This window comes from Miscanthus floridulus, chromosome 17 (genome assembly GCF_019320115.1).
Source record: "Miscanthus floridulus cultivar M001 chromosome 17, ASM1932011v1, whole genome shotgun sequence".
Lineage (NCBI taxonomy): Eukaryota > Viridiplantae > Streptophyta > Magnoliopsida > Poales > Poaceae > Miscanthus > Miscanthus floridulus.
The window spans coordinates 7,363,414-7,373,460 of NC_089596.1; the positions used below are offsets into that span (position 1 = coordinate 7,363,414).

The following is a 10,047-nucleotide window of genomic DNA, read 5'->3' on the forward strand; positions in this document are numbered from 1 at the left end:
TCTTCTACTACGCCATCCTACGATACTCTTGTGTTGTAGTACCTACTACCTACTCCCTCCGTCCCAGAATATCTGTCGTTCTCGCTTCCCGAGAAATAACTTTAACAAAATATATATCAAAAAATATTAATATTTATGATACATAATTAGTATCATCGGAAAGATCTTTGAATCTAGTTTTTTAATAAATTTATTTAAAGATACAAATGTTGTACGCATTTTCTACAAATCGAGTCAAACTTGTGGCACGAAAACCAGAAACGACAGATAATATGGGACGGAGGGAGTACTTAATTAATTACTAGTATGTAGTTAATCTCAGCGATGATAATTAATGATTAGCTGGCAATGAGTGATTAATAGCAAGTGACTAACTTGCATTAGCACATAATTAAGCTTTCTTTGCGTTGTTCGTTTCTTTTACTTTCTTTCCGTGATACTTTTCATTTGTTGAATTTCTTTTTTCTTTACCTCCCTCCTTACTCGCTCCTCCACTGACGCATCACGCATGCATGGGTGCAGCTGACCAGTCAACGCTAGCTGCTTACGTGTGCATGTCCATCGGCTGGCAACTGCTGTACGCGCAACTTGGGACGTCACTCACGACGGTCAAATGGACACCAGTGACATATCTTTTCCATTTGATTTGAATTGGCGCCACACTTTAAAATTTTCTCCCCATCCCCCCAGCTGGGAGTTTCCATAATCCCATCGAAAATTCGGAACCTTTGAATTCCTAGTGGGAGATAGGCTTGCAAAGAAGCGGGTCGAAGCTTTGCAAGACCGAGTGGACCGGGAGCGTGACCAAGTCCAGCGGCCGGAGCTGCTGCGCCCATTTGGCAGGGCACGAGGGGAGGGCAGCTCTCACACGGCACACCTATAAAGGCAGCGGCCAGCCCCACGACTCCACGCTTGGCTACCATCTCCCTCTCTCTCTGCTCGTCTTCGGTTACTACTCCTGGCTGCTACTAGCAACCGCGCCGCAGCGGTTTCGCTCTCGTCTCCTTCCTTGGTTCCCCTCTTCTCCTCCGTTCCCTTCCCCATCTCCGCCGCAGCGCAGCCGCGTCTCCTCCCTGCCGGTTGGCAGCGTACTGACAACAGATTGTCAAGGTGAGTGCTCAGGTCCATTCTTTCTTCTTCTCTTTCTTGGCGAACGAACCCAGGCCATGGACACCCCTGTTGCGTGCACTGCAGTTTCAGACGGTTCCTTTCGTCTTTCGTCCTCGCCGGCCGTGTTGCTCCGGACGGTCAGCAGCATCCGTGCGTACGCTGTATGATCAAGCTTGCAATCTCTAACCATCTCCGCCTAGGCTAATCCACTAGCTTGGTTGGTTTGGTTCCATCATCCGTTTCCGTTCCTGTTCAGATCCATGCTTCATTTCTGTTAACGACTCTGTCTGTCGACTGTTAACTAATTCTCCAGGAAATAAAAATTGCGAGAAGATTTGAATGCTCTTGCCAAACAGATTGTTGGCGCATGTGCACCGCACCGCTCGCTCTGCTCTTTTTCTTTTTTCTGCCCCCTCTCTTCTCCACTTCCCCTGTTGAGCCTAGTTTACTCTCCCAGTTCGGCAGGTCCTTCCAGCTACCCAGCAGCTTCCTCGCGTTCATCAGTCTCATCATCAATACCTTACATTACATTACATTACTTGAGATTCAGTAGCTAGCTTAGCTCCCTTTATGCCTGCTTTGCTGTTGTATAGGAGTATATTCTTGTTCCGGCCGGTCTATCTGATCACATAACCCTTTTTGACAGACAAGAAGAAAGAGAAGAGAACGATTCAGCTGGAAGCCATGAGGACAAGGAATAATCCGACAATGTCAAAGGTTGGTCGATCGGGAGGACGAACTTTCAGCTAGTTTTATCAAAACTTTCCTCTTTCGAATCTGTAAACAAAGCCAGTCAGCAGGAATTAATAGGATGCCTTTTGAGTCTTAACCGAGATCGGTCTTCCCTCTCCTCTTCTTTCGTGCAGTCGTCGTCGTGGCCAAAGGCCAAGACTGTGGTGAAGAAATGGCTGAACCTCAAAGACTCAGAGTTCCACTCCGACTGCATCGGTAAGCTGGCAGTCTACCACCTCCTCTCATTCATTCAGTGCTCGGATCGATTTCGTTTCAGTTTTCCTTTTCCCCTCCAAGCTTTGACATCCTCTGCGCTGATGACAAGACTGCTATGTGCTTGCTTGCTTGGCCAGATGAGAGCTTTGGGCAGCGGCAGACGATGAGGAGGAAGAGCTGCTCCGACAGAGACGACCTGTCAGGTAGAGTACTTACTGTGCATTGCAACTTTTTCACCGAGCAAGCACCCTTGTCTCGCTGTGTTGAAAAAGCAAGCGACTTTTCACCAAGCATCTGCATCCTTCTCTTTTCACCAAGCATCTGCATCCTTCTCTCGCTGTGTTGAAAAACCAAGCAAGCGACGAAAGAGACGACACAACACTGTTCTTGCAAGTACAATGACCTTTACAGAGTACTACATGCAGAGTACTAGCTGATGCTATGCTTTTACAGTGGTTCCAATCTTTCTTGTCTTAGTTAACAAGAAAAATAGATACATGTAAATATGTAATAGATTGGTGTTTAACCATTCCATTCCTTTTTGTATATATGTATGTATATATACTATTTCCTGATGGTTTTGTTTTGTCTCCTGCCCATGCACGTCGCTGCTGTACCTGTACTCCGATGCAGGTGGCTGGCTGGTGGAGAGCTCTCCTGACGACCTGCGGCGGCCACCTCTTCCCCGCCCCCGGTATGGCTCCTCGGCGGCGGCGAGCTCGACGCGGCGGCCTCCCAAGGAACTCAGGTGAGGGAGCCTCTGAGCTGGACGCGCCTTTGCTTACGTCCGTCCTCCGCCATGGGAACCGTCGTTTTTTTTATCTGCAGCCGACCTCAGCTTTTTTTATATATCACAAAAGTTCAGAGCACGCAGCATGGGGCAAAACAAAAACCACATCGATCATCTGCCTGTTTCGTTCTTTGGCCTGGGTGTTTTATGTTTGCTTGTTGAATTCTTGGTGTCATATCATGTCGACAAGACGCAGCTGTGAGTCAACCAATCCAGCTCATGTTCGCAAGTCAAACCGTGCTGATGAGTTCAAACGATTTCATCAAGAGTCGCCGGATGCGAATGTTACTGGATATGTTTTCTGAACCCCTGCTGACGGGAATACTTTGGGACTGCCGACCTCTGTTTTTTTTTTCTTTCTGTCTGATGGTCTCCAGTCCTAGAGCCAGCGGTTGCAGACGTAGGCGATTGTATAATAATCTCGTAGCTATGCCTAATGATGCTGCTAGCTATTAGAATAGTTTTTAGAGTACCTCAAGAAGAAGAAGAGTTCGTAGAAACTAAACCGTAACTAATCCAATCATGTAGTATGTGTTGTAATACAAGGATTGATGGATGAAATGAAGGAATGGTCAGTAACTGTAACTGCTGCATTTTATTCCTGTTCTTCAGGATGTTTGTTGGGACATGGAACGTAGGAGGGCGAGCGCCGCGCGGAGGGCTGGATCTCTCGGACTGGCTCACCGACGACGGCACTGATTCCTCCTCTCCTCACATCTACGTCCTCGGGTACGTATCTGTATTATTACTCCTACGTACATGGCATGTATAATGTGTTTGCCATCTTTAACATGCAGTACTATGTGTATGTTCAGTTCTCGTGAACAACTCCTCAACACTTGGCAGGGTATTCATCATCTCTGAAACTTTTTTTCACCGAGAAAGCAAATAATATCGCTAGTCTGAAACTCTGAATACAGCATGCATGGTTGCTAGTACCGATTACTGAACACTGACAGAGCCAGGCAGGAATGGTTAGCCCCCCGTTTCAGAGCTAATTCCTGCTTTGTCAGGAAGCTCCACTCTGATCCACTCTTGGTAATCATGAAACCAGAGTGTCCTGGCTGGCTCATAGGCATAGGAGTTGGCAGCCCTTTGTGTGGATTTCAGTGTAAAGTAGTGCACTAAACCGCACGCTGGTAGTACCTGCAATTATGAGTAGTGGTACTCCCATGTCGTGGTCATGGATTTCAGTGTTGCGTTAATTTCCGAAGCTAATCATGATGATTAGTACCCCGGCATTTCCCATTTTCCCTTCCAGAAGCTATGAGTGCTGTAGGCTGTAGTACATACTCACTCACTCCTGGCAGTACACATAGGAGATGGTAATTTTGTACTCAATTGGTTTTGGTTCTTCCTTTTCCTGCCAAGTGGCATACCTTACCTGGAGAGTACAATAAACAGAAGGATCAAATTATGTTGTGTCACAGCACACAGAAGTAGCCATGATCCATACAGAATGTTTTTACAGCCAAAGTCCTACGATGTCTGCAAACTGCATGTTTCAAAGCTCCTGTTGGCCTGAATTCCGTTGGTTGTTCATGCATGTCGGAATCACAGGTTCCAGGAGATCGTGCCGCTGAACGCCGGGAACGTGCTTGGCGCCGAGGACAAGGCCCCGGTGCGCAAGTGGCTGGACCTCATCCGGCGAGCGCTGAACGGCCCTGCGTCCGACGCCGCAAGCCACAGGTCTCCCTCGGACATGCACCTGCTCCAGAAAGCCAGCCGGGTGAGCTTCTCGGACCTGCTGGCGGCAGCGGAGGACGACAGCCGCAGGCCGACCACGGCGTCGTCCGAGCCGGACGACGACGACGACGACGACGCCGGCAGCGAGCCGTCCACGTCGTCGTCGGCCCCGGAGTCGAGCAGCGAGGAGGAGCCGGCGGCCCGGCGGCACCGTGGCGGACGATACCGGTATCGGCTGGCGGCCAGCAAGCAGATGGTGGGCATCCTGCTGTGCGTGTGGGTCCGCGCCGACCTCCTCCCCTGCGTCGCCGGCGTCAGGGCGTCGTGCGTCGGCAGGGGCGTCATGGGCTACATGGGCAACAAGGGCTCCGTGTCCGTCAGCCTCACGCTGCGCGGCGGCGCGTCGCTGTGCTTCGTGTGCACGCACCTCGCGTCCGGAGACAGGGACGGCGACGGCACGCGGCGCAACGGCGACGTGGCCGAGATCCTGAGGCGGACGAGGTTCGCGCGGCGGGACTCGCCATCGCAGTGCAGGGCGGCGGCGCCGGTGACCATCTTGGAGCACGAGTAAGTAGCCAAGCTGGGCCTAGGCCTCCCGATGCAATCAAGGACGTTGTCCACGCCACGCCATTACTGACCAAAGGGAACGTGCGTGCGTGCGTGCAGCAAGGTGATATGGCTGGGCGACCTCAACTACCGGCTGCTGGAGGGAGAAGGAAGAGGCGCGCGGGAGCTGGTGGAGCGGCACGAGTGGGCGGCGCTTCTGGAGCGGGACCAGCTGCGGGCGGAGCAGAAAGCCGGGCGCGTGTTCGCCGGGTGGGAGGAAGGCCGCATCGTGTTCCCGCCCACCTACAAGTACGTGGCCGGCTCCCACGCCTACGCCATGATGAGCATCGCCGACTCCTCCGCCGACGGCTCCCGGTCCCGGGACAGGAAGAAGCGCACGCCGGCATGGTAAGTTACTCCGACGATCCTACTGAATGTATAATTACGCCGGCATTGGCTGAGACGCGCGCAGACGCATGTTGACATGAATGCTGGTTGTTGACATGGCCGCAGGTGCGACCGCATCCTGTGGCGCGGCGAGGGGATTGAGCAGCAGTGGTACGCGCGCGGCGAGTCGCGCTTCTCCGACCACCGCCCCGTGTCCGCGCTCTTCTCCGCGCGCCTTGGTGGCGACGGCGGCGACAAGCCGGCGCCGGCGCACTCGTCCAGGTTCTGACGACGACACACGATGGAACATTGGGTGCTCGCTTCGCGACACGACACTAGCACCGGGTAATTCGACGGCCATGTCACTCATGCCATGGGCCATGGCGAGGAGATGATGAACAGTCTAGAGATCGATGGTCATGTGACGAGTGTTGAGTTGGCCGCCCGCCGCGCGCGTTGCTTTGCATTGTGAATCAATTGAGAGGATCGATGGATGCATGCCGCCGCGTGCCATGCGCCGGCACGCGGAGGAGGCGACACCGGCCGCGGTCCGAGGCCCCGGAAGGATAAAGCATGCATGTCATGTAGGCATGCAGATGAGGGAATAGGGATGATGATTGGCTAGCTAGCTAGCTGCCATTGGGCCACGCATCTATCGTTGGGCTTGCATTGCAATGGGCAGCCGGCGGCGACAGGCCGACAGGCACACCGGCCGGTGAGGCTCGCAGACGACGACGACGACATTCTTCTTGGGAACGCGCAATGCAAGCGCAAGCTTTTTCCGGTTCAGGCTCTCTTTTTTTTTTGCGAATGCTTTTTCTGGTTCAGGCTCGAGAACAACAAAACAATCGCCATGTTCGTTTGGCCTAATTTGGCTTATAAGTCATGGCTGAAAGTACAGTATGGTGCATGTGTTTCCATTTGGATGAGCAGCCGCTAGCTTCATATATGGTCAACGGAAAACTTAACATCCTGATCTGATGCACCTTGCTCTCGCTCTTACAATTTATACTCCATATATAAGGGCTTGGCTCTTGATTAGATGCGCTCGTATCTATCTATCTATCTATCTTAATACATATGTGCTGTAGTAGATTGGAATAAAAATAAGTTAATTTTCCCAACTCAGCATACGTGGTTAAGTGGATATACGAGCATACGTACGCAAACGATGCCGTTACAATCCTCGTAGATGGGCATGTGTGTTGGGGAGTTTTGGTTTGAAATTTCTTTTTTTAGGAAACAATTGCTTTAAATCAAAACATTGACGCGAACAATGCTCCGATGGATTGAGTTCTCTGCTCTGCTGTGGAAGTGTGGACTCGGCAGGAACACATGCACCATACTGTACAGTACATGTGATACAAAGTTGGGCCTTGTTCGTAGCCTAGCCTCGCAAGCGTTTGTGCCTTTTGTGTTTCTGGGCGGGCCTGTCCATTCCAATTCGGCCCGTTGGTTGTTGGATCGAATTGGTCAGTCGTCACTGTGGTGGGCACTGTGACCGTTTCCCCTGCGTGGGAGACGAAATTGGAATCGACCGGAATTGTATCCTAGATTGAGTTGACTTGGTAAAAGAAAATCGGGAATCGTATCCTACTAGTAAGAGCATTTCCACCAGTTTACGTAAATGGAGTACCTATCCCCAGTTTAGGTAGTAGGAGCTAAAAATACTAGCTCTGGCAAACTACCTATTTTGACTCAACACCCATTCCCGTTGGGCTAAAGGTGACTACCTATTTTTCTCTTCCATCGGTTTTCGTCCCGCGCCTCTCTTTTCTCTGCCGAGCACTCGCTCGATGTTACTCGCTCGATTATACAACGGAGATATTATAGCAAACATTAGGAAATTAACTCGAATTCAGAATTCAAATTTAAAAATCTTGAGTTACTATTCATGGTACTATTCAAATTCAGCGGTCGCTATTCAAATGCGTGGCACTCTTCAAAATACTCGCTACTATTTAAATTCGTAATATGAACAGTGCACGAGCACTCACCCGGGAGTTGCTCAGGCACCCAAACTCTTTTGCAACTATTTAGAGCACTCGCCTTTTCTTGCTACTATTTAGGCGCTATTCGAAGCACTTATAGAGGATGGTGGATGCAGGATGCGCGTGTGATTAGTATGTGCGTGATTAATGAATATGTGTATGCGCATTATGCTTCTTAGGATCTTTTGCAGCCTGGCGAGACCAACGTTTTCAGCCGGTCATGCGACTATGCTTGTGTCAGTCCTACTCGGTACTCACCGTATGCATCACTAGCTCGCTTCAGAACCAGGCTAACCCGGTCTTCTCCCTCGCTATCCCCAGCCACGCACACACAGGACTCAGGCTCTATCGTCTCCCCAGGCAGTTCCACCCGAAGGGAACACTTCTCTGCGCACACAGGGTTCTCTACAAACGCCGCTACCAGGGCTAACACGAGAACAACACACGCAGAGGTTTCTCCTCTAGGGTCCCTAGCATAGAGACATTGCTCCATATGAACTAGCTTAAAGGAAGGCATGGATTAAAACAAAAAAGCTTAATTTATTTTCACAGAGCAAGCTTACATATGGCTTTCCCTTTCGGGAAACCCTAAGCACTTAGCACAAACCTTAGGGATTAACTTACAAGCGCGGGAAGATCATGGGGACTTCCTTTATTCTAATTTACAGATAGTGGTGGAGTAATACAACGGTAGTGGAGTATTACTATTCGTGGTGGACGATCTTCAGAGGACTTCTGAGATCGTGGTCTTCATGGTGTATTTGGGAAAGTGGAGCGGTGGTGGAGTGATGTCTTCAGTGGATGTGTTGGTGGTGCATGAGAGTGTGGTGTCGAATGCCGGTCTTCGCTTCTGCTTCTTCGCTCTTATAGAGCAGGAAGAGCACTTCTAGAGTGTCCTTCATGCTTATCTTCTAGAGTGTCTTCGAGGCGAAGTCTTCAATTATTCTCTCTTATCGCTCTTATAGAGCAGGAAGAGCACTTCTAGAGTGTCCTTCATGCTTATCTTCTAGAGTGTCTTCGAGGTGAAGTCTTCAATTATTCTCTCTTATCGCTCTTATAGAGCAGGAAGAGCACTTCCAGAGTGTCCTTCATGCTTATCTTCTAGAGTGCCTTAAGGCGAAGTCTTTAATTATTCTCTCTTACTGTTGCCTGGACAGCTGAATGGAGCTGCGGCCTTCAATAATTGTCCTAGCTCCTTCACGTGCCCTTCTGGATAACTCTTGGTATGGTCTTTTATATATATATATATATATATATATATATATATATATATATATATATATATATATATATATATATATATATATATATATATATATATATATATATATATATATATATATAACTACTACTATGCAGTGGGCTATAGAATAACTTATAACTACTACTCTGCAGTGGGCTATAGAATAACTTATTCTGTAGCCACTTTTGAGTTACGATGATTATTATGCTAATTTACATGGTTATAGTAACTTCTTACTAAGTGATATACTATAATGTCATGATAAATATGTATTGACATTATCAAAAATTAGTATATAGAATTATTATAAATAGAGGTGGCTATAGAATAACTTATTTTATAGCTGGCTACGGCCTAACGGGGAAAATAATGGTTCTACGTAGGGAGGGCCGGGCCGGAAGGGGTCCGTTCCTAATTCTCCCTCCCTCCCTCCCTCCCTCCCTCGTCACCAGGGAAGAAAGGGGTGATGCTGATGCACGCATGGCCTGACGATGAGTCAGCCACAGCCCACATGGATGGTCAGATGCAGGGTCGGAGCTTCCCATATGGCAAGGTACGGCACTTGCCATACCTTGATTTTCCTGGAACTCATACCCCAAAATCACACCTCCTGCCATGAACGTTTCAAAGAGTTCAAGAACTGCCAGTCTGCTGCTCTGAAGAAGAAGAAAAGTATGTTTAAAGCTAAATCGGTATCTTGTATGCCATATCTGGGCTGCAGGCTGCTTGCGTTGAGGCACCCACGAGAGTAGGATGGAGATCAGACCAAGAGCCGCCGTTCAGAAGTTCAGAACACATTTTGTGCACCCATCTCAGCGCCCTAGCTTCCTCGATCAATCGGCCATTGGCCCATCGCCCATCGTCGATCGGTACTAGTGCTCCGCATCACAAATGATCTCTCTCTTATCTTGCAAAGAGGATCAAAATGTTGTTCAGGAAATGTCTATGGTTATTGATGCGAAAACATATTTGATAAATTTGAGGAACAATGGTTGGGAGCCACTACTTGAAGAAGCGCAACATTAGTTTTAAATGTTACGCTGTATATGTTTAAGTAGGGCCTTGTTTAGATTGTAAGTTTTTTCACTCTCTCTCCATCACATCAAATCTTTAGACACATGTATGGAGTATTAAATATAGATAAAAAATAATTAATTACATAGTTTGATTGTAAATTATGAGACGAATCTTTTGAGCCTAGTTAGGCCATGATTAGACAATAATTGTCAAATACAAACGAAAGTGCTACAATGTCAAATACTAATTCTTAACCCCAATCTAAACGAGGCCTAGCTGTATTCTCTAGCTCAACGTCTCGCCACACCTTAATTTAATTCCTTCCTCCG

General features: G+C 48.7%; 1 protein-coding gene across 1 annotated transcript; it reads left to right on the forward strand.

Moving 5' to 3' along the window:
- The first annotated feature begins 929 nt into the window (after positions 1 to 929).
- Positions 930 to 6,425, forward strand: LOC136518145 (type I inositol polyphosphate 5-phosphatase 8-like). The gene is made up of 9 exons (XM_066511813.1): positions 930 to 1,110; positions 1,757 to 1,827; positions 1,977 to 2,058; positions 2,196 to 2,261; positions 2,692 to 2,806; positions 3,461 to 3,577; positions 4,409 to 5,101; positions 5,201 to 5,488; positions 5,594 to 6,425. The coding sequence occupies exons 2-9, from the start codon at positions 1,795 to 1,797 to the stop codon at positions 5,754 to 5,756; spliced, it is 1,557 nt and encodes a 518-aa protein (XP_066367910.1). The 5' UTR covers positions 930 to 1,110; positions 1,757 to 1,794; the 3' UTR covers positions 5,757 to 6,425.
- Positions 6,426 to 10,047: the final 3,622 nt, after the last annotated feature.

What these genes read in the sequence shown, in the direction of transcription:
- LOC136518145 (XM_066511813.1), top strand. Translation starts at nt 1,795, where the DNA reads ATGAGGACAAGGAATAATCCGACAATGTCAAAG. An exon ending in GTTCCACTCCGACTGCATCG is followed by an intron (nt 2,059 to 2,195) that starts GTAAGCTGGCAG and finishes TTGCTTGGCCAG; the next exon opens with ATGAGAGCTTTGGGCAGCGG. An exon ending in CCTCACATCTACGTCCTCGG is followed by an intron (nt 3,578 to 4,408) that starts GTACGTATCTGT and finishes TCGGAATCACAG; the next exon opens with GTTCCAGGAGATCGTGCCGC.